At 42.0% G+C, this 24,060-nt stretch overlaps 1 protein-coding gene across 1 annotated transcript in view; it reads right to left on the reverse strand.

Annotated features, from left to right (window-relative positions):
• Positions 1 to 10,542: 10,542 nt before the first annotated feature.
• The window catches only part of tbc1d2 (TBC1 domain family, member 2), a 79,376-nt gene continuing 65,858 nt past the window's right edge, over positions 10,543 to 24,060 (reverse strand). Inside the window, exons 11-14 of the mRNA XM_043716388.2 lie at positions 22,062 to 22,182; positions 18,493 to 18,678; positions 13,476 to 13,597; positions 10,543 to 12,763 (exon numbers count right to left, since the gene is read on the reverse strand). Coding sequence (XP_043572323.1) covers positions 12,508 to 12,763; positions 13,476 to 13,597; positions 18,493 to 18,678; positions 22,062 to 22,182 — 685 coding nt within the window. The 3' untranslated portion in view covers positions 10,543 to 12,507. The remainder of the gene's footprint in view (positions 12,764 to 13,475; positions 13,598 to 18,492; positions 18,679 to 22,061; positions 22,183 to 24,060) is intronic.

Here is a 24,060-nt window from a genome sequence, read left to right on the forward strand (position 1 = left end):
AGTACAGGTAGAACTATAAACTGTTGACATAGAAGTCGGAATTAAAATTCTAACCACTTTTACAATTGTATATGGACAAGACAAAATTCTGCTGGTGCTCTAAGTGGAGGTAAAAAAACTGAAAGCAGTTTAGTGACCCCAGTCTTCAGGATTTGATTGAGGCGGTTCATTTCGTTTCCCAGACCATTCAATTTTTTTCACTTATGCACCGCAGGCACAAGGTGGGTTGGTTCATCTATTATAACATGTTGGATTTATTCATTAAAAGGAACACTTTTAGCAAATGGTGGGAGAAAATAAACTGGCTTTCTTTGGGCTGGAGTATTCCACTGGGGGGAGAGAGAGAGAGAGAGAGAGAGAGGGAGAGAGGGAGAGAGAGAGAGAGAGAGAGAGACACAGTCAGACAGACAGACAGAGAGAAAATGTGAGTGAGTGCCAAGATAGAGATCATCTGCTCTTTTCAGCAGTGCAAAGATGTCTGCCAGTGTTGTTCACACTCATGAGCTATTCAGCTGCTTGGCAACACTATTGAATGATCTGGGAAATGAAATGAACCCCCTCAATCAAATCCTGAAGACTGGGGTCACTAAACTGCTTTCAGTTTTTTTACCTCCACTCAGAACACCAGCAGAATTTTGTCTTGTCCATATACAATTGTAAAAGTGGTTAGAATTTTAATCTGGCACCAGATAGTGTTGTCAAGTTGATGGCTTTTGTCATTCAGACTGGTTAAAACAGGGTAAAAACAATGACTGCAGATGCTGGAAACCAGATTCTAGATTAGAGTGGTGCTGGGAAAGCACAGCAGTTCAGGCAGCATCCGAGGAGCAGGAAAATCGATGATTCGGGCAAAAGCCCTTCATCAGGAATACAGGCAGAGTGCCTGAAGGGTAGAGAGATAAATGAGCGACTGGTCACAACTCCACAAACCAATCAATAACCTGATGCAGGCTGAACCTCATTTTATGGTCAAGATTACAGTAGTGCTGGAAAAGCGCAGCAGGTCTGGCAGCTTCCAAGGAGCAGGAAAATCAATGTTTCGGGCAAAAGCCCTTCATCATGCTTGATGAACGGCTTTTGCCCGAAACGTCGATTTTCGTGCGCCTCGGATGCTGCCTGTCCTGCTGTGCTTTTCCAACACCACTCTAATCTTGACTCTGATCTCCAGCATCTGCAGTCCTCACTTTCGCCTAGTTGATCTGAACCTCACTTTATGCACAGGCCTCTGGAGATAGGCTGTCTCCTCTAATACCTCCTAGGCAAAAGATGAATGGCTTCATCTTTCCTGATGAAGGGGTCCTGCCTGAAACATCAATTTTCCTGCTCCTCAGATGCTCTCTCCTATTATACCTTCCCTCACTGGTTGCAAAGCTTGATTCGGAGATGCCGGTGTTGGACTGGGGTGTACAAAGTTAAAAATCACACAACACCAGGTTATAGTCCAACAGGTTTAATTGGAAGCACACTAGCTTTCAGAGCGACGCTCCTTCATCAGGTGATTGTGGAGGGCTCGATCGTAACACAGAATTTATAGCAAAAATTTGCAGTGTGATGTAACTGAAATTATATATTGAAGAATTAATTGTCTGTTAAGCCTTTCATCTGTTAGAATACAGTGATAGTTTCACTTCTTTCATGTGTAAATCACAAAACCCTTTTTTTAAGGAATTCTAACAGATAAAAGGCTTAACAGACAATTAATTCTTCAATATATAATTTCAGTTACATCACACTGCAAATTTTTGCTATAAATTCTGTGTTACGATCGAGCCCTCCACAATCACCTGATGAAGGAGCGTCGCTCTGAAAGCTAGTGTGCTTCCAATTAAACCTGTTGGACTATAACCTGGTGTTGTGTGATTTTTAACCTGGTTGCAAAGCAACAGTGTAAACATGACATGCAATGAGTTTCAGTAGTTTGCTTTTTAAAAGTAGAGCAACTCCTCAGTTATTTGTTGTGAAACAGTCCTTTTCCAAATTCAGTCAAAAATAAAGTAAAATAAAAAGATACAGTCTTTACAGTAATGTATTTTATGTAATTAACTGTCCAAAAGCACTTCACAAAAGCTTGACAAAGCAAAATTAGGCATGGAGACAGTAAAGGAGATATTTTAACAGATAGAATCATAGAGTCAAACAGCACAAAAACAGACCCTTCGGTTCAACCAGTCCATACAACCATAATTCCAAACTAAACTAGTCCCACTGGCCTGCACTTGGCCCATATCCCTCCAAACATTTTTATTCATGTACTTGTCTTTTAAACATTATAAATGTACTCTGAAAAGTTTGGTCAAAGAGCTAGGTTTTAATGGTCACGTTTTAAAAAAAAAGACATGGAAAAGTAGAAAGGTTTAGGGTGGGAATTTCAAAGTTTGAGGTTCAGGCAGCGAAGGTCACAGTTATAAACTGTGATATGTTTAACATCAGGATGGTTATGAGGCTATAATTAGGAGAGTACACTAGCTTGGAAGGTTGTGGGTCTTAGGAAGGATTATGAGTTAATGACGGGTGAGACCATGGAGGGTATTTGAAAATAGAGTTGAGAATGTTGGAAGAACGTATTGGACAGCAGATCTCATAAAGGTGCAGATGTAACAGAGTTGTTTTTATAGATGAATTCAACTTCCCTAATATTGATTGGAACCTCCTGAGTGCAGATGGTCTGGTTGGAGTTGGTTTTGTCAGGTGTACCCAGGAAAGATTCCTGACTCAATATGTAGATAGAAAAGCGCAGCAGGTCAGGCAGCATCCAAGGAACAGGAGAATCGACGTTTCGGGCATAAGCCCTTCTTCAGGAATTCTGAACAAGGGCTTATGCCTGAAACGTCGATTCTCCTGTTCCTTGGATGCTGCCTGACCTGCTGCACTTTTCCAGCAACACATTTTCAGCTCTGATCTCCAGCATCTGCAGTCCTCACTTTCTCCTCAATATGTAGATAGGCCAACTAGGGGGGAGGCAATATTGGATTTGGTGCTAGGCAATGAACTAGGCCAGGTGTCAGGTCTCTTGGTGGGTGAGCATTTCGGTGACAGTGACCACAACTGCTTCACCTTTACTATAGCCATGGGGAGGGATAGAAACGGACAATATGTGAAGGTATTAATTGGGGGAGAGGAAATTATACTTCTATTAGACAGGAGCTGTGGAGTATAAATTGGGAACAATTGTTCCACGGGAAGAGCACAACAGAAATGTGGAGGCTGTTTAAGGAGGACTTGTGCTGAAAATGTGTTGCTGGAAAAGCGCAGGTCAGGCAGCATCCAAGGAATAGGAGAATCGACGTTTCGGGCATAAGCCCTTCTTCAGGAATGAGGAAAGTGTGTCCAGCAGGCTAAGATAAAAGGTAGGGAGGAGGGACTTGGGGGAGGGGCGTTGAAATGCGATAGGTGGAGGGAGGTCAAAGTGAGGGTGATAGGCCGGAGTGGGGTGGGGGCGGAGAGGTCAGGAAGAAGATTGCAGGTTAGGAAGGCGGTGCTGAGTTCGAGGGATTTGACTGAGACAAGGTGGGGTGAGGGGAAATGAGGAAACTGGAGAAATCTGAGTTCATCCCTTGTGGTTGGAGAGTTCCCAGGCAGAAGATGAGGCGCTCTTCCTCCAACCGTCGTGTTGCCATGGTCTGGCGATGGAGGAGTCCAAGGACATGCATGTCCTTGGTGGAGTGGGAGGGGGAGTTAAAGTGTTGGGCTACGGGGTGGTTGGGTTGGTTGGTCCTGGTGTCCCAGAGGTGTTCTCTGAAACGTTCCGCAAGTAGGCGGCCTGTCTCCCCAATATAGAGGAGGCCACATTGGGTGCAGCGGATGCAATAGATGATGTGTGTGGAGGTGCACCCGATGTGGCCTCCTCTATATTGGGGAGACAGGCCGCCTACTTGCGGAACGTTTCAGAGAACACCTCTGGGACACCAGGACCAACCAACCCAACCACCCCGTAGCCCAACACTTTAACTCCCCCTCCCACTCCACCAAGAACATGCAGGTCCTTGGACTCCTCCATTGCCAGACCATGGCAACACGACGGTTGGAGGAAGAGCGCCTCATCTTCTGCCTAGGAACCCTCCAACCACAAGGGATGAACTCAGATTTCTCCAGTTTCCTCATTTCCTCTCACCCCACCTTGTCTCAGTCAAATCCCTCGAACTCAGCACCGCCTTCCTAACCTGCAATCTTCTTCCTGACCTCTCCGCCCCCACCCGACTCCGGCCTATCACCCTCACCTTGACCTCCCTCCACCTATCGCATTTCCAACGCCCCTCCCCCAAGTCCCTCCTCCCTACCTTTTATCTTAGCCTGCTGGACACACTTTCCACATTCCTGAAGAAGGGCTTATGCCCGAAATGTCGATTCTCCTGTTCCTTGGATGCTGCCTGACCTGCTACGCTTTTCCAGCAACACATTTTCAGCTCTGATCTCCAGCATCTGCAGTCCTCACTTTCTCCTAAGGAGGACTTGTTGCAAGTGTTGGGTAATTTTGTCCCACTGAGACAGGCAAGGAATGGTAAGGTGAAAGAGCCTTGGATGACAAGAGGAGCTTCTCATCAAGAGGAAGAAGGAGGCTTACTTAAGGTTGAGGAAGCAAGGATCAGAGGATTATAGGGTAACTAGGAAAGAACTCAAAAATGGACTGGGGAGAGCTCGGAGGGGGCACGAAAAAGCCTTGGTGGGAAGGATTAAGGAAAACCCAAATGCGTTCTATACTTACATGAAGAATAACAGAATGATCAGAGAGAGGGTAGGGCCAATCAGGGATAGTGGAGGGAACTTGTGCCTGGAGTGTGAATAGGTAGGGAAGGCCCTAAATGAGATTTTTGCTTCAGTATTCACTAGACAGAGGGGCCTTATTGATCGTAAGAACACCATGGAGCAGGTTAATGGGCTTGAACAGATTGATATAAAGAAAGTGAATGTGTTGCAATTCTGGGAAGCATAAAGATAGATAGGTCCCCAGGGCTGGACCAAATGTATCCAAGGTTACTATGGGAAGCGAGGAGTGAGATTGCTGCGCCTCTGGCGATGATCTTTGCATCCTCACTCTCCATGGGAGTAGTACCGGATGATTGGAGGGAGATGAATGTTGTTCTGCTATTCAAGAAAGGGAAATCCCTAAGAATTACAGACCAGTGAGTCTTATGTCTGTGGTAAGAAAGGTACTGGAAAGAATTCGGAGAGATAGGATTTATGACAACAGAGGAACGAGATGGGCAGGCACTATTTTGTTCGGATAATTGAATATTCGGTTAATCGATTCAATGCCTCTCCTCTGGGGATCAAAGTTTTCAGTTAAGTCCGCTCCCCGTTCAGGAGAGGAGACTGCAGCACACACGCGCAAGCCCCGCCCTCTGCCTGCCTCCAACCCCACCCCCCCGTACGCCCCTGCCCCGTCAGCCTCCCTCCGGCAGCCGGACTGTACACCAACAGTAGGACTGCTGCTGCCTTTGTGGGTTAAGTCTCCAAATAGTGCACGCACACACAATGTTTTGACAACTTCCCACTCTGCCCTGTACAGGACAATGTCAGAGAGAATATCTGGGGCAGGGGAGTTTAGGGTTCACCCCTGTGTAAAACTCCAGGGAAAGTGTGGGGAAGGAGGGAGAGTGGGTGAGAGGTCAGTCATTTGGAGACGGTGCCTGGGCTCCCATCAATGTCTAGGACTGTTCTTGGCAGCATTTCAGTGAGCCTTGATCGTTTTTAAACATTGTAAACAAAAGACGGGATCAGGGTTGAAACAGCTCTTTGATGTAATGTTTCGATCAGGACATCTAGATCTCCTTCGGATAATCGAGGTTCCTCTGTATTTGGAAAAATATAGTTTGATTAGAGATAGTCAGCATGGCTTTGCGAGGTCATGCCTCACAAGCCTTATTGAGTTCTTTGAGGATGTTGGTTAGGCCACTTTTGGCACATTGCATGCAATTCTGGTCTCCTTCCTATCGGAAGGATGTTGTGAAACTTGAAAGGGTCCAGAAAAGATTTACAAGGGCGTTGCCAGGGTTGGAGGATTTGAGCTCTCGGGAGAGATTGAATAGGCTGGGGCTGTTTTCCCTGGAGCGTCGGAGGCTATGGGGTGATCTTATAGAGGTTTATAAAATCATGAGGGGCATGGATAGGATAAACAGACAAGGTCTTTTCCCTGGGGTGGGGTAGTCCTCAACTGGAGGGCATAGGTTTAGCATGAGAGGGGTGCTATGGACTAGGCCAGACCATTCAAAACATTCTTGAGTTGGCAACCCAGACCATTACTTTGCAATTTGTTTTGGTAAGTGTACAATGAAAGTTACCCAGAGTAAGGTAGCTAGGTTGACTACCAGGTTTTAAAGCAGACAATGTATTCACAAAATTACACAATGAAACATGAAGAGTAGAATAAAGAACACCTACAGAACTTGGTCTATCCAAACTAGACTTAATTATGCTGTTCCGAATATACACATTAGTCCCACTAAGCAAACTTCCTTAAAAAAAAACAGTAAAAACAAAAGGAACAGATGCTTACAGGTCCAAGTTAGAAAGGCAGAAAGAGAGAGCCTGTTCACACAGTCCACAGCTTAAACCCACAACTAGTTCTGGACTATTCAGCTTGAGAGCTGACCACTCCCCTTTCATTACACAGGTTAATTCTAAAACATGACCACTTTGGCCTGAAGTCTCATCTGTTTATATATCAACAAAAGTCCTCTCAAAATCCTTTCCATCTCTGTACCAAACCAGATTGATTGGTGCTTAGCCTGATTTATGACCCCTCTGAAAAAAAATCAAGGACATAGTATCCTTGAGAAAAGGAACAGCTTTTCGAAAAAAGGGACCAGCTTTGTGACAGGGGCAAGATACAAAAGCGACCGAAAGGGCAATTTTTTCATGCAGAGTGGTGCATCTATGCAATGAGCTGCCAGAGAAAGTGATGGAGGCTGGTACAATTGCGACATTTAAAAGGCATCTTGATGGGTGTATGAACAGGAAGGGTTTGGACGGATATGGGCCAGGTGCTAGCAACTGGAACTATATTAGGGTGAGATACCTGGTTAGCATGGACGAGTTGGACCGAAGGGTCTGTTAGCGTGTTATACATCTCTATGACTCTATATAACGAGACAAGTTAACGAAGGTTGAGCAATGGGATGTAGTGTATATGGATTTCAGCAAGGCATTCGATAAGGTTCCCCACAGTAGGCTCATTCAGAAAGCTAGGCGATTTGGGATACAAGGAAATTGGCAGGCCGAAAGAAGACAGCGAGTGAAAGTGGATGGAAAGTATTCCACATGAAGGTTGGTGACCAGTAGTGTCCCACAGGGATCGGTTCTTGGGCCTCTGCTCTTTGTAGTTTTTATAAATGACTTGGATGAAGAAGTGGAAGGGTGAGTTAGTGAGTTTGCCGATGACACAAAGGTTGGTGATGTTGTAGATAGTGTCGAGGGCTTTTGCAGGCTATAACAGGATGCAGAGCTGGGCTGAGAAGCGGCTGATGGAGTTCAACCTGGATAAATGTGAAGTGATTCATTTTGGAAGGTCGAATTTGAACGCTGAATACAGGATAAAGACCGGATTCTTGGCAGTATGGAGGATCAGCAAGATCTAGGGGTCCACATATATGAATCCCTCAAAGTTGCCACCCAAGGTGAGAGGGTTGTTAAGAAGGTGTATGGTGTTTTTGCTTCAATTAACAGAGGGATTGAATTTAAGAGCCAGAAGGTTTTGCTGCAGCTCTATAAAACCCTTGTTAAACCACATTTGGAAAATTGGGTCCAGTTCTGGTCACCTCATTATAGAAAGGATGTAGATGCTTTAGAGAGAGTACAGAGGAGATTTTCCAGGATTCTGCCTGGATTGGAAGGCTTGTCTAATGGCAAGGGGTTAAGTGAGCTACGATTTTTCACACTGGAGAGGAGAAGGAAGAGAGGTGACTTGATAGAGGTGTAGAAAGTAATGAGAGGCATAGATAAAGTAGATAGCCAGAGACTCTTCCCCAGAGCAGAAATGGCTGACATGAGAAGTCATAATTTTAAGATGATTGGAGGAAGGTATAGGGGAGATGTCAGAAGTAGTTTCTCTACACAGAGTGGTGGGTGCATGGAATGCACTGCCAGCGGTGGTAGTAGAGCCAGAGACCTTAGGGACATTTGAGCGACTGCTGGACAAGCACATGGACAGCAATAAATTGAGGGATGTGTGGGTTATCTTGATTGTAGATTAAGATAAATGCTCAGTACAACATTGTGGGCTAAAGGGCCTGTACCATTCTATGTTCTAATGTTAAAACAATGGCATTGCTTGTCTGCAAGATAATGCATGTCTGTTAGCACTGTGGTGATGGGTGAACAGAATCTGGTGCAAGTTAGGCTCTAGACTATGTTTGACACTTTCAGAGTGTAGAGTATGGGAAGATGGCTAGCAATGCATTTGAATAGTCAAGTCTTCAAGTAATAATGGCAACAAATGATGGTTTTGGCAGCAGTTGAGCTGAGACAGGGATAAAGTTATGAAAAGAGAAAAAGATCTTAGTGGTGATGTGAATGTGCGTTCAGAACCTCTTTCAAAGTACTAACATGAATTGCTGCACATCAAAGCCAAAAAGGGTCAACTATTATACATGTATGCTTCAAACATTAGAGAATTCTAACTTGCATCCTGGATGAAACAGTAGGTAAAACTCTAAGTCGCCATAGAGTCTGATGTTTGATTAACAGATCATTGTAAATCTCCAGGCTGAATTACAAGGTAATACAAAAGTGACTTCCAGTATAAACTGCTGGATCAGTTTCCATAAAGTTTTGCAAGCAGATTATTAGAGACCAGTCTTGTTTTCTGGACAGGGCTAGACTTTATTCCAGTTGTTGGAAGGAATGAACACAAGGTGCAGAAAGGGAATGCTAGGATAATGCTAGCCTATCCTTTCCAATCTCCATGGAAATATCCCCTCCAATTGTAACTTGCCATATGATCTTAAAGATAAAACTCTCTGGTATCTGATTGCTACAATTTAATTGCTACTAATAAAAAAACCAAATAATAAACACTGGACACATGACAAGTCATATTTCAACATTGCCAATGGTTGAATGTTTGTAACACATCACACAGCTGGTCTCAAAATGGCCACTGTGCTCATTCTCTCCATAGCTCCTAATGCACAACATGTGGAGCGGGAGTTCAACAATGAACCATCTACAATTTCCTTTTGACATTTACTGTTTTGCATGATTCAGACATGAATGGTGGCAACTTATTAGATGAATTACTTAATTTATTGCCATTTGGTCAGCGTGGCAAATGTTTTACATCAATACCAAGGAAGACAGGAAAAGCTCAAAGATTGTAAGGTAAAAGTGAGAACACGTTAGATTCAATTTTGTGCTTTCACATTCCAAATCAGGATTTTAATGTTTTTTGATAGGTCTAGTAACATATTTGTTGGTAATTTGATAAACAACTAGCCTGAAGCTTGATGCTAATGTTTGTCATCATGCTCCATTTGGCTACATGGAGAATGCACTTTTCTCAGCAACATTACTTTTCATTGCTTTCTTCGGGGGGCATCCATCCAGCAGTCTCTACAAGATACAAACTTCCCAGTGATTATAATTTTTAAATTGACATATATAGTTGCCAACTCTGGTATTTGTGGAGACTTCAAAAGGTGGTTTGCGATCTCAGAACACCTTATTCAGTCAAGCATTCAACATTCCTCCATTTCTAATATTTTTTAATGTCTACAATGTGTACAACAGAAAATACTCTGAAGATTTTATGCTGCTTACAGCAGTGTGTGGAAGGTTAGGCTTTCATTGGTATAGATTCCAGAATTATCCAGGGAGTGTTGGCAATCCTACTTTGAATTAAAACAAAAGTACTTTCCCTGAACAATAGCAAACATGCTGTGGATGCTGGAAAGTACTCAGAAGGCCTGGCAGTATCGGTGGAGTGGAAAACAGAGTTAACATTTAAGTTCTATGATCATTCAGCAGAAAGAAAGGATATAAATCTGAATTCTTTAACTCACTTTCTCTCGCCACACATTGCCCAATCCACTGACGGTTTCCAGCATTTTCTGATTTTACTAATGCATTTCCTGCTGTGGTCTGTGTCACTGGCTTATGTGGGAAATGGACCACACGGTGCAGTTGCTAATCACAGTCAGATATGAGAAAGAGGCAACCATAAGTTAATTGGCTTGAGAACAAACAGCACGGATCCCAGTACTTGAGCCCTGAACAGGATCTAACCCAATGCCTGCATGGATATTGACTGAGCACATTCATCAAATGAAGAGAGAGAGTTTAAAACAGTTGAATGTCTGCTCACATAGCCAGCATAACCTTAATAGAGATCAAGACCTTTGGACAGGATGGAAGAAATTTGGATAAACAAGTATACTTTTTTTTAAAAAGTGGATTTCCCAAAAGATCTTTTGGAAATACTTCCGAGTTATACAAAAATAACTCATCACAAAGGTGACTGATGCCAAAGACGTGACTTTTGAGATATTTGGAAATGGTCATGCACCTTTTGACAAAGTAAGAGTGAACAACTCAATGTTAAACTTCAGGTGTGGTTACACATGGTTGGAATTTATTGTGTAGTTGGTTGCAAGTACTTTAAAAAACCGAACAAACCGATTTCTATGTTGAATGGTCACTGTGCCAGACTATTGTATACTTTTAAACAGCAGCGAAAAAATATCATACCAGCTCTGGATTGCAGCACAGTCAAGTGACAAGCCAGTCTCCTTGGGTAGTTAAGCACTAATTCATCTTAAAAGGAATATCAGACATTCCTGTAATGATGTCTCAATATCAAAATGTTACAAAACTATTTTAGTTCACATTCACCTCAGCATCACGAACACTATTACCTGTGGCAAGTCAAAGAGACATCGCAGGTGAGTTGTGGCTCTTATCATCTGAGCAACATTAACTAATTTGGCAATGAGGTAATTGATACAGGGCCTACTTGGACAGTCTATAATTGACCACTCTGGTTACAAGCTTACAGAGGGTCATAGTTCACGCACTTTTCCGTGCAGCCCCAGAAGTGGAAAATGTGAGTTTCTGAAAGTCTTTTTAAAAAAATAAACATTTTAAATTTACATGTGTGTTGGCCATGTGCCAGGTCGATTAATTGCACCTGAATCCTGCCAATTCCAAAGATGTTACCCCATGCCTACCAATGATGCAAGTTAGGCATTTATCAATAATAAATATTTGTGTGGTTATTTTGAATCATTCTCTCATGAGATGATGGTATTTTTGGTTAAGCCAGCATTTGTCTATCCCTAAATTCCCTTGAGAACCACCTTCTGAATGCTGCAGTCAGTCAAGTGCAGGAACACCCACAGACTCAGACAGTGTGGGAAAGAAGGGGATCTTGGGGTTGGGATTAGATTTCTGTCCCATAGATGGGCGATAAGTCACAAATAAATTTCTGCACCTAATAGCTAACAATTTAACTGAGACATTCTGTGTTATACATTCATTTAACGAGTTCCAAATTGGGCTAAAATCAGGCATCAAGATTATAAATAATCATCTTGAATGACAAGGCAGTGTGTAGCTCGTTCTCCTCTCATCGTTGAACAGGAAAAGGCCATTCAGCCCATCAAGCCTGTTCCACCATTCAATTAGATCATAGTTGATCGGAGGCCTAACTCCATGTACCTGACTTTGGACTTTTACATTTGCATAACAAAAATTTATCTGCATCAGTATTAAAATTAACTGATATAGAATGAACTTCTGATTGTTCCAAACCTCTGTCAGCCATTGTGTACACACATGCTTCCTAACAACTCTCCTGAACTGTTTGGCTGTAAATTTTCAGACTCTGCTTCTTACTTCTAGAATCCTCAACCAGTAGAAATAGTTTATCTTTATCTACCTTGTCTTTTCTTGTTAATTTCTTGAAGATTTCAATCAGATTATGCTTAAACATTCTATATTCTAGAGAAAAATGGGCCTAGTTTGCATTCTTTCTCCTCCTGACTTAACCTCTGAAGTGCAGGTACCATTCTTTTAAACCTAAGCTATACTCTGTCTATTGCCAATATATCCTTCCTAAGGTGGGTTTGTACCAGTTTGGGCTGATGGGATGGAATCTTTCCTCACTCTCAATCATTACTTAGGAATGAACCTGAGCAGGCCGCGTCCAGATCCTGGCAATCATGACTCCAAAAGCATTATTTCAGGACTGATTCACTCAATCTTATTCACAGGATGTCGGAATGAGAACAAAAAAAAAGTTCAAAATGACAAAGGTATCACTCTTCTAAGCTTTGGTAAAAGGAATTTTTCCTTATGGCAAAGTCAGTCATTTTTTCTTCTTCTTCTCGACTCCACTGCACCAAAGCTTGAAGACTTGATATTGACAATAATAAGCACAAGAAAGGTACCATATAGTGAAATATAACAACTTTACTTATGTGTTTTCCCTTGTAATTGAAGGAAAGACGTCTTGAGGGAAGTTAATTCCGTGACTGGACAACTTGAGTATAGGTGCTTGTTGTTGAAGAGCATGGTTCATGATTTTGAGGGATCCCCTGGGGAAAATTCAGGCGATTCCACTCCAGGACGATTCCTTTCAGCTTCATCCTCATCCTCACTAGCACAGTCAATAATGATCTTCTGTTCCACTCTTTCTTTCACATACGCTTCACGTATCCTCTCCAGCTCGCTTAGCTCAGCTTTGAGTTTCTCCAGGTGCAACATCCGACGGTTTCGAAGCAGCTTCAAGGGAAACGGGTTCATTTCAACAAATGCAATGTTCATGAGCTTCCTGTGGAACATGAAATAATTATTGACCATTTGTGATTCTCAAGAAGAACTTACAGCGTAAACAACCTGAGGTGTCCAAAAACATTTTACTTCCAATGACTTATCAGGAAACTCGGCAACTAGTTTGCACCTAACAAGTTCCCATAAACCATGATCAGGACTAAGTACATTGTCTTTGTCACATAGTCTGGGAGAATACCTGTTGCTCCAGTCAATCAGGGTGAACCCTCTGGGGTTTTTCTTTAAAAGTAATGCAGTGGAGATCTTTTACATCCACACTAGGAGAGGAGAGATGTCTCATTCTCAAGACACCACCTCTGATAGTGCAGTGCTCCCTTCTATAGGAGAATCAACCTAGATTTTGTACTCACATCTTTGCAGTTAGAAGTCCAAACCTTCTAGACTCAAAGACAGGTTAGTGACCCGCTGAGTCTGGGCTAACACATAAATATCAAGGGTAATACATATACAGAAGAGAGAGCAAACTCAGAACAGAGAAATGCAGGCCTGCAGTGCACCTTGGTAGAAATTGGATGGTGCATATTCTCAACCACATTGAGAGTTTCAATCGAGATTGAGAGATTTCCAATTAGTGATAGCAACAGCATGTTATAAATATCTCTTGAGAGAAATACTAATGCCATTATTATTAAGAGTAACTGTTTTCTAAACTACCAATTATTTTATTAAAGTCTAAGTAGGTCAGATCTTACCTTCCCTCAGAAATGTTTTGTGTCAAGTATCTAAGGTAATCATAAATCGCCAGGTTGTCATTAAGCTTCAAAATTTCTTCCTCATTGTATTTGAAAATTGCTAGTGCATAACGAAATATAACCTGGAAAACAAGAGGTATAATGCTGAAGTCTCAATCATTCTGTCCCTATCACCTTCATAGAAGGTCAGATGCCCAACAAGTTTTCCTCTTTACATACATTCATCCAATTCTCCCTTTAAAAGTTTAAGGTTTTTGCCACCACTCGAGGGAGTGTATTCCATAGGTTATTTGACTGCATCAAAAAGAATTGTCCATCTGCTTGTCCTCACTCTTTTGCCAATTATCTAAAATCAGTGTCCTCTCTCTCCACCCATCAGCTGCCAGTTTGCCCACACAAACCTTGCCCAAGATGTTCTCACTTTTATTCAATTGTCCACACTTCCAACACTTGATATTAGCAGCTAGCACAAGCATAATGGGTCAAATAGCCTCCTTCTGTGCTGTATTATTGTGATATTTTGGTTGACTCGCTTTGCATAAGCTATTGGATACCAGAGCATATTGCAATGTTCTGTCTTGTTCAAATCATGTATCATTAGTGATAACTTCCAGGAAAGAAGCTCATAACTTCATCCATGGGCCTTATGTGAGTGAGCGTGAGAGAGCGAGAGAAAGCTGCTAACTGCGTGAAGAACTTTTACCCTTGTCATCATTGCTTCTACGAACATAGGAATAGGAATAGACCATTCAGCCCTTGAAGTGCTGTACCATTTAATATAATTAACCTTTAGGATTTGCTCATAGAGGAGCAACACTCATTTCAATTATCGGTTTCCTTTTTAAAAAAAACTTATGGAAACTCTTAACATCTATTTTTATATTTCTAACTAGTTTTCTCGCATACCCTCACATTTTTCTCTATATATTTTATTTTAGTCATTCATTGCTAGTTCTTAAATTCTGACCAGTTTTCTTTCTTGTTTTTTGCAATTTAATACTATCCTCAACTTGTTTAGTCACCCATTCAACCTTCTCAAAGAGACTTTCTTTTTCACTGGGCTAAAACTTTGCTGAGAGTTATTAAATATCTCCTTTAAAAGTCTGCCACTGCATATAACTGTCCCACCTTTTAATTTAGTTTCTCAGTTCACTTTAGCCATTTTGCCATCATATCCTTATGTTCCTTCACTTAGATTTAAAACACTAATCTTTGACTCTCACTTCTCACCTTCACTCTGAACATGGAATTATAATCACATGATTACAATAAAGGAACATCTAGGCTATGGCATTATTATTGATTCGGTTTCACTGCATATTACTGAGTCTTTAATACCCTGTCTCCTGGTTATTCCAGCATGTATTACTCTGAGAAATTGTTTCAAAATTACATATCGTTTTTCACGCTGCTTTGTCACTGATTTGCCCAATCTACATGAAACGGGCAGCAGTCTCTCAGTGGTTAACACTGCTGCCTCACAGCGCCAGGGACCCAGGTTCAATTCTGGCCTCAGGTGACTGTCTGTGTGGAGTTTGCACATTCTCCATGTGTCTGCGTGGGTTTCCACTGAGTGCTTCAATTTCCTCCCACAGTCCAAAGATGTGCAGGGCAGGTGAATCAGCCATGCTAAATTGCCTATAGTGTTCATGTAGGTTAGGTGCATTGGTGAGGAGAAATATAGAGTAATAGGAGAGGGGAATGGGTCTGGGTGAGGTACTCTTTGGAGGGTCAGTGTGGACTTGTTAGGCCAAATAGCCTGTTTCCAGATTATAGGGATTCTATTCTATATCAAAATTAGAGCCACTCAATTATTGCAGTCCCTTTCTTACATTATTTGTCCCATTCATTTCTTCCTGTATACTCTGTCCTGCAGTGCAAATACGGTTGGGGAGCTTATAAACTACTCCCACAAGTAGCCTCTTAACTTTCTATGTCTTGCCAATCTGATATTACATCCTGCTCTTTCAAGCCAAGATCATCGTGGTTTCGGTGAAGACAGGCCTAACAGCAGTGCCCCCACTTTCCCCAGTAATGATGCCAGTGCCCCATGAACTGAAAACCATTTCTTTCACATCAGCTTCATCTAATATCCTTTACCCTATTTCTGCCATTGACTTCAACTGTGTGCTCTCTGGTTCTCAATCCTTTTAATAGAAAGTTTATCCACATCCATTCTCTCCAGGTTCCTCGTGATTTTCATTACCTCTATCAAATTTCCTCTAAATGTCTCAGAGTCATAGAGATGTACAGCACAGAAATAGGCCCTTCAGTCCAACTCGTCCATGCCAACTTGATATCCTAAATAAATCAAGTCCCATTTGCCAGCACTTGGCCCACATCCCTCTAAGCCCTTTCTATTCACGTATACATCCAGATGCCTTTTAAGTGTTGCAATTGTACCAGCCTCCACCACTTCCTCTGGCAGCTCATTCCATAAACACACCACCCTCTGCGTGAAGACGTTGCCCCTTAGGCCCATTTTACATCTTTCCCTTCTCACCCTAAACCTATGCCCTCTAGTTCTGCATTCTCTCACCCCAGGGTAAAGACCTTGTCTATTTACCCTATCCATGCCCCTCATGACTTTATAAACATCCAATCTAACTACACAATTGAACTTTCCTACCCTTGTAACCAATCCATGGTATTTACACTCTAAAGGTCTTTGAAATGTGCTTTGACAATAGACAATTGGTGCAGGAGTAGGCCATTCTGCCCTTCGAGTCTGCACCACCATTCATTATGATCATGGTTGATCACCCTCAATCAGTATCCTGTTCCTGCCTTATCTCCATAACCCTTGATTCCATTATCCTTGAGAGCTCTATCCAACTCTTTCTTAAACGAATCCAGAGACTGGGCCTCCACTGCCTTCTGGGGCAGAGCATTCCACACACCTACCTCTGGGTGAAGAAGTTTCTCCTCATCTCTATCCTAAATGGTCTACCCCGTATTTTTAAGCTGTGTCCTCTGGTCCGGGACTCACCCATCAGCGGAAACATGTTTCCTGCCTCCAGAGTGTCCAATCCTTTAATAATCTTATACATCTCAATCAGATTCCTACAGGATGGAATGGTACTGGACAGAAGGAGCTCCAGTGAGTTCAACCCAGTGAGCTCCATTTTATTAAGAGAAAATTTCTGAGATTTACCTCTCAACCTTCCCGCAATCTTGTGCTATTAATTTTCTCTAAACGTACGTATTCAATTTCCTTTTGAACATTAGTATGAATCTAAATCCATCATAATATCAGGGAGGGAAAGATTCCAAGTCCTAAGCACTCTGCATAAAGACTTCTCACTTCTGGTTCTTCCGACATATTAAGTTTAACAAAATTAACTCAAGGTGAAACAAAAATAGAAGTTGCTGGAGAAACTCAGCTGGTTGGGCAGCATCTGTCAAGAGAAAGCAGAGTTTACATTTTGGGTCCAGTGACCCTTCTTCAGAACAGATTGTAGCTTGTTAAATATTGGTGCATATGCTGACGATGGGATGGGGGAGGGGAGAGGAATACTGTGTGTGTGTGTGTGTGTGTGTGTGTGTGTGTGTGTGTGTGTGTGTGTATATAAAAAAAAGAGAGAGACAGACAGACAGAGACACACACACACAAAAGCAGTTGGGCAGACAAAGGGACAGGTAATAGCCACCCTGGGAGAATCAATAGCTGCTAACAGGAACAATTAATAAACAACAATAGGTTGGTTGTGGTAGCAGTTCTTGTGATGACAGAGCCTGAGGTGTGGAGGTGGGTAGAGGACATGGAAGAAGATGCTAAGGCTGGATTGCATCAAACTACTGATACCATGTTGGAAAGGATTTCCACTTTAGGCAGAGGTAAGGCTCTATCTTAGTTAAACAGAGGAGCTATATTACATAATATTTAGTAATTAATTATATCAAAGAAACATGATTGTCTCCGATGAGGAAATCATGCCCAAATCAAATATACCTTGCTATTTAACTGAATGCTGTTAACAGCAGGAACTATCACTGAAGAATTCATTGCAATGCTGGGAGAACACATACAGCACTGGTTAGCTCCTCCCAGGAGCAATCCTGGGAGCTGATCTTCTAATGTCAGTTAACTTTTTTGAGTACTAACTGCCTTATACAACAAGCCCCCAGTCCTCGTCACGCTAGAATGGGGAGGGGACCAGTATTGAACTAAGGAGCAAGGTTTAACTAACATGCATTTTGTCTCTGGTGGAACATATTCTGACCTAGTCTTGGTGGAATACATATTGGATTGCCCGCCAGCTTGGTTTTTTTCCCTCATCTGTTAGATTTAGAAAAGATTTGCAAGCCAGAATCAACTCCAGGTCATTACTCCACTCAAGTCACCAATAAATTGAACTGCAACACTAGCTTGAGAACAACACAGCTGATCTTCCTATCTTGTCCTGTGATTTGTTTAGCACCCTGCTTAAGTTTTTTTTCCTGACTGATTCTCAAGACATCTCCTTTCCAATGTTCTCCAGTATTTTATTAATATGCCTACACACCAACGGACTGTATTTTAGTGTCTTCATTTCTGCCCCTATTGGGTAGACTTCCCTTGGAAGAAGACAATTATGATGCCACATTCATGAGATCTATCAGGTGAGGGACAACTGCTGGGTTTCAGAGTTGGGACATGCTGTTTGTAGGGATGGCCAGTTGTTACCTGCACAGAAGGCAGTGTTGCCTGTGGGAATGCCCATCTTTGGTCAATGCAGAGGGACAATGCTGCTTATAAAATAAAAGCTGAGAGTTGAGCCTAGGGTCACCAAATGTCCCCACCTCCTCCCTCTGGTCTTGCTGTCACTGACCCCCCTGGGGAACTTGACTATAAACCTCCCTCCAGCCCAGCGAACATCCATTAAAAGCTTTCTATCACTCAATTTCTTAACCATTTATTTTCCTTTTAGAAATAGTTGATCTTTTTCTAACACCCTTTTATCCTCTTTTTATAAATCCCTGATGTATATTCACATTGCTTCACAACGTAGTATAATTCCAAGCCCTTAAAAGGTACCTTTGTTCCCTCGTAGAGGAATGCATCCCAGACCTTGAGCAGAATGTTACTCTGAAGGCTGTCAACAAAGACAACGAGGAACCAGTTAAACGTGATGTAAGAGAGGTCCACATTATACTGATCGAAGTGAGACATGAGCCTGGGCAGTTTCTCTGACAGGAAGTCCTTAAACACCCTCTGATCAACCTGTAATTACCACAAACACAGAATAAAATGATCATATATCACCATTATCCCAATTTACAAGCCTCGACAAAATGCTGCTTGTTAATGTTCTGTTCCCTTCTGTATACAGATATACTTAAACATTTTTGTTTCAGAAAATGGGTAACAGAGGGACAGAACTCTCAGAAATAATAAACAAGTCCAGCACAGACTAACACTGCATAGACGGACATAGAATTTAACGGCACAGAAACAAGATATTCAATCCAACGGGTCCAGATAGCTGTTTATGCTCTACACAAAACTCTTCCCCACCCTACTTTGTCTCAGCCCATATTGACATATCCTTCTTTTCATTTCTTCTTCTTCCATTTATCCAGTTTCCTTCTAAATTCCTCTATGCAATTTATCTCCACTACTTCCTGAGGAAGGGAGTTCTGTCTTTTCACTATTCTCTAGGTAACTACATTTCTCCCAAAAATCCCAATTGGGTTTGTTAATGACCATTCTTTCAGATTTATAGTCCCTAGTATTGGACTTCTTCCATTGGTAGAAAAGTCTCTGCCTAATTATCAAATCCCTTCAAATTTAAAAAAAAAAATCTCTAATAGGGTCAGAGTAACTCTTCAAGAGAATAAAACCCCAGCATGTTCATTTTCTCCTGATAATTGTAACTGATCAGATTAAATATCTCTCCAATATTTCAAATGCAGGGAGTCTTGTTAAGGATAAAACATCAAAACTTCCAGACCAAGCAATAAATGCAGTTGTTGTCTAATCAGAGATAGTCCTTAATACTAGCTGGTTACTTATTTCATTAACATTTTGGGAGATTGCTCCCTGCAGAACATTGACAGCTCTTCAAAAGTAGCTCAATACATACAGAGTGCCTTGACATGTTTGACAGAAAATGTTCCAAATCCCACCATGACAGACATTGGAATTTCAATCAATTAAAATCTTGAATTAGAAATCTAACGATGACTGTGAAACCATTGATAATTACTGTAAAAAATACTCCATGTTAATCACTAATGTCCTCACCTGACCTGCCTACATTTGACTCCAGATTCCACAGCAATATGGTTGACTCTTAACTGAAATGGCTCAGGTGTGTGATTCAGCTAAAAGAGCTAAAAATGTCTCAAATAAAGGAATTAAACCAGATGGACCAACTGGCAATGACAAAGGTACTGTAAATGACATTGGCAAACTCAGCCCTGTCAACCCTGCAACATCCTCCTTTCTAACAACTGGGGCTTAGTGCCAAAATTGGGAGAGTAACAGCCTGACATAGTCATGCTCACAAAATCATATCTTACAGTCAATGCCCCAGAAACTACTATCACCATTCCTGGATATGTCCCATCTCAGTGGCAGAACTGGTCATCGTGTTGGGTGGCACTATCATGCTTGATAGGAGAAACTGCCAACAAACTTAGCAACTCAAGACTGGTATCCATGAGATGCTGTGGACAATAGCAATCTGCACTCCTTTGGTTCAGCATATCCCCCACACCTATATAGTTCATTTAGGCTTCTTTTTAGATTTACACATTCTAACTTACACATAACCAGGAGGAAAATGTTAGTTTTAAGCAAGATCAAAAGGGTAGTTTATTCCACAACTGTTGCTAAAAATTACAATACTCAGTAAAAAAAAAAGTGATAATCATTTGATTAAACACCAAGATTAATAGTAGTTACAGGTTACAAAGTTACTATGAAGTTGAGAATAAGATTAGTCTATCATTGCAGCCCTGTTACTGTGCTGAGATCTTCTTTCCAAGCGTGAAGGGATTGAAAATTTGACACTCGAAATCTGCAGCTTCAATAAGTTAAACAGTTGAAGAGTTTTTCTCCCCCTATAGGTGAGCTGACCAGAACTGGTTCTAAAAGAGAGCGAAGGCTCTTTTATTTTGTTTGCAATGGCGTTGTAGGTTAAGATCCTTGGCGGCTTGTTTCAGTGCCATAACCCTCAGCTAGTTTATGTTGTTGGCTCTCCTGATAAGAGCTGAAAATGTGTTCTGGAAAAGCGCAGCAGGTCAGGCAGCATCCAAAGAGCAGGAGAATCGACGTTTCGGGCATGAGCCCTTCTTCAGGAATCATTCCTGAAGAAGGGCTCATGCCCGAAACGTTGATTCTCCTGCTCCTTGGATGCTGCCTGACCTGCTGCACTTTTCCAGCAACACATTTTCAGCTCTGATCTCCAGCATCTGCAGTCCTCACTTTCTCCTGTTAAGAGCCCATTCTTTGACGCTGTCTTCAGAATTCTTCTATGTTAACCTTTGATTAGTCATTGTATCATAAAACAAAGTTAACTAATTGTGGAGTCCTTCAGTCTCCTGGTTTTCTAAGAAGCTTTGAATTCTCACTTTCTTAGATGGACTCATTACGTTGTCTGAGGTTCATCAAATTTTAAATGGTACCCTTTGTGGTTGATAGTGAGCGAGTACATTGGCATATCTGTCTTTCTGGCTGAAGCGAATCAACAGGGATAATCAAGTGATCTAGGAACCAGTTTAGTGGATATTGCATCCAATTTAATTGAGATTAGCCTTCTTCATAAAAACATACAATGTACTTACACAATCTTGTCATGTTCCTTCAGAAAGCACCTTAACTCATTCATCCAATCTATCACTTAAAGAACTCACTTCAGGGTTGGATCTTATAAAGAGTGTGTGCACTCTGCATATCAGGTAATGAGTATTTTAATCTGTATTGATACCTCACTAACTTTCTTTACATATTTAAACAAGACGACACATTTCTACAAAAGTCAGATGGTAACAGGATGACAAGATGTTCTGCGTATTTTTTAGCAATGGGTTAAAGGATTATGGGCAGCAGTCTGGAGAGTGGAGTCGAAGCCGAGATGAAATCAGCCATAAACAGATTAAAACGGCAGAGCAGGTTTGAGGGACTCCTGCACCTGGTACTTATGCATTACAAGTGTTAACTATCAGTACTGTGATTAGTTCCAAAAATCCTCATGAAATATTATGAATCTTCTGAACCTTCAGGCATCCTCCTAATTGTATAAGGCAATTTTATTGCAGTCTCATGAAAAGTGGAACCAGGCTGGAGGAGGAAGTGTGAAAGTTAACACAAATCCTGTTATCAGTACTTGGTTTATTTACAGAATGCTGCTTTGCAGATTTCAGTCTCTTACCTACCAAACCATTATCCCAAAAATCTCTCCTTTAATGTGCTCTACTGGTTTAGAAATGCCCTTCACATGTGCAATTTAACTTAATGAACACAACATTAACATCCCTAACAGACCATATTCTGGCATTTGTGAGGAACATATGTAATGGATCAGAGGGGGACAGCCACAAACCATATTCTGGCATTTGTGAGGAACATATGTAATGGATCAGAGGGGGACAGATTCTCACCTGGGAGCCAGTGAGGGTCTTGCTGTAGTAATCCTCTGGCATAATGCAGTCAATTATGGCCACGAGGCACCAGAAAGCATCTTCTTCCTCTCTCAGGATCAACAACGCAATGGCTGCCAGTCTGAAAGAAAGTAATCTCAATAATTTCCCAGTAATTCATCTTTTTTTCTACTGAAAGTGGCCCAGAGTAACAGTGGACAACAACAGTTTCCATTTATATAGCCCCTTTAATGCAGCAATGCTTGCTTCTTGGGAGCATTACCAAGTAAGAGGTTGACACCAAGCCACATTGGGAGCCATCTGTACATTTGATCAAAAGCTTGATCAAACAGGGTTTTAAGAAGCCTCTTATAAAAAGTAAACAGGGAGAGGAGTTTAGGAGTGGAATTCCTGAGCTTAGGACCTCAAGAATGGCAAGCAGAGGATCAGAGTCACTCAAGCAGCCACAATTGGAGTGCAGAGATCACGGAGACCTCAAAGAGACAACAGAGATTAGGAAGAAGGTAAGGCCATGGTGGAGTTACATGCAGGAAAGAAAATGAAGGCATTGCCAAACCTAGAGTCCATGTAGGTCAGAGTACAGGGAGTGGCACGCAAGCGGGACTTGGTGTGGGTTAGGGCAATGTAGAGGAGCTCGTGTTTATGAAGGATGGAAGAAATGTAACGACAATAATTCAAATCAAACCAAACCAAACTGATGGAATAGTCAAGCCTAGAGGCAAAGACATGTGAACTTCCCTCACTATAATGCACAATTCCCTCATTGTAATGCACAATTCCCTCATTGTAATGCATAATTCCCTCGTTGACTCAGGTGATCTTTTCTTCACAACAAAGAATGGAGATTGAGCTATTCCAGCAAAACCGGCAACTCCTCAGAGGCCTGTGTCCGCACTGTAGGGAATCTAATCTAATCTAAACACATAGTGCCCTCCCAGAAGATGAAACAATATAACCGACCTGATCTGGAAGGATCACATCACCACCTTCACACTTCCTACCCTAGGGCCACCACATTCACTCAGTCTTAAGCAATCCACTGAGTAGGTGCCAGAAAAGTAGTGGGTTTCAAGTGTTGCTTTACTCATTGAATATGTATGACAGGCTGAAACTCGCAGTGCAGCCTTATCAAAAGGTGCCACCCTAAAAGTGAGACATTAAACTGAGAGACAAAAACAGGGGTTGCTGTAAAAGCTCAGCAGGTCTGGCAGCATCTGAGAAGAAAAATCACAGCTAACGTTTCAGGTCTGGTGACCCTTCCTCAGAGCTGATGGTAGCTAGGAAAATGTCGGTTTATGAGCAGTAGAAAGGTTGTGCTGGGGGGGGGGGGGAGGCATCAACAATAGGTAGGGATAGAACCCAAAAGGTTAGAGGGTGGTGGATGGTTGCCTTTCAAACTGGAGGCCTGTGACCAGTGGTGTGCCACAAAGATTGGTGCTGGGTCACTGCATTTTGTAATTTATACACAGAGGAACCTCGAATATCCGAAGGACACAGGTAGGGAGTATTTCATTTAGTTAATCGAATTCTGAATAATCATTCTGAATAAGTTAGCCAAGCATCAGGACCTTGTGGTCTTGCTGGATAATCCAAAATTCGGATAATCGAGGTTCGTCTGTAAATGCATAATTCCCTCATTGTAATGCATAATTCCCTCATTGTAATGCATAATTCCCTCATAGAACATAGAAGGTAATAGTAAGTTTGCAGACCACACCAAAATTGGAGATTTGGTGGACAGCAAGGAAGGTTACCTCAAAGTACAACAGGATCTTGATCAGATGGGCCAACGGGCCGAGGAGTGGCAAATAGAGTTTAATTTAGATAAACAGCATCTTGCTGGAGATGGCGGAAATGGTGGCTGATGATGCTTCCAGAGATGGCCACTACCAAGCACACATTCCCCTCCTCTCTGTTGTCCACCTTCCACAGGGACCGTTCCTTCTGGGACACCTTGGTCCACTCTTTCTTCACTCCCAATGCCCTCCACATCCCCAGA

The sequence above is a fragment of the Chiloscyllium plagiosum genome, unplaced genomic scaffold, assembly GCF_037043375.1.
Source record: "Chiloscyllium plagiosum isolate Xiang-an unplaced genomic scaffold, Cpla_swu_hap1 HiC_scaffold_2, whole genome shotgun sequence".
NCBI lineage: Eukaryota > Metazoa > Chordata > Chondrichthyes > Orectolobiformes > Hemiscylliidae > Chiloscyllium > Chiloscyllium plagiosum.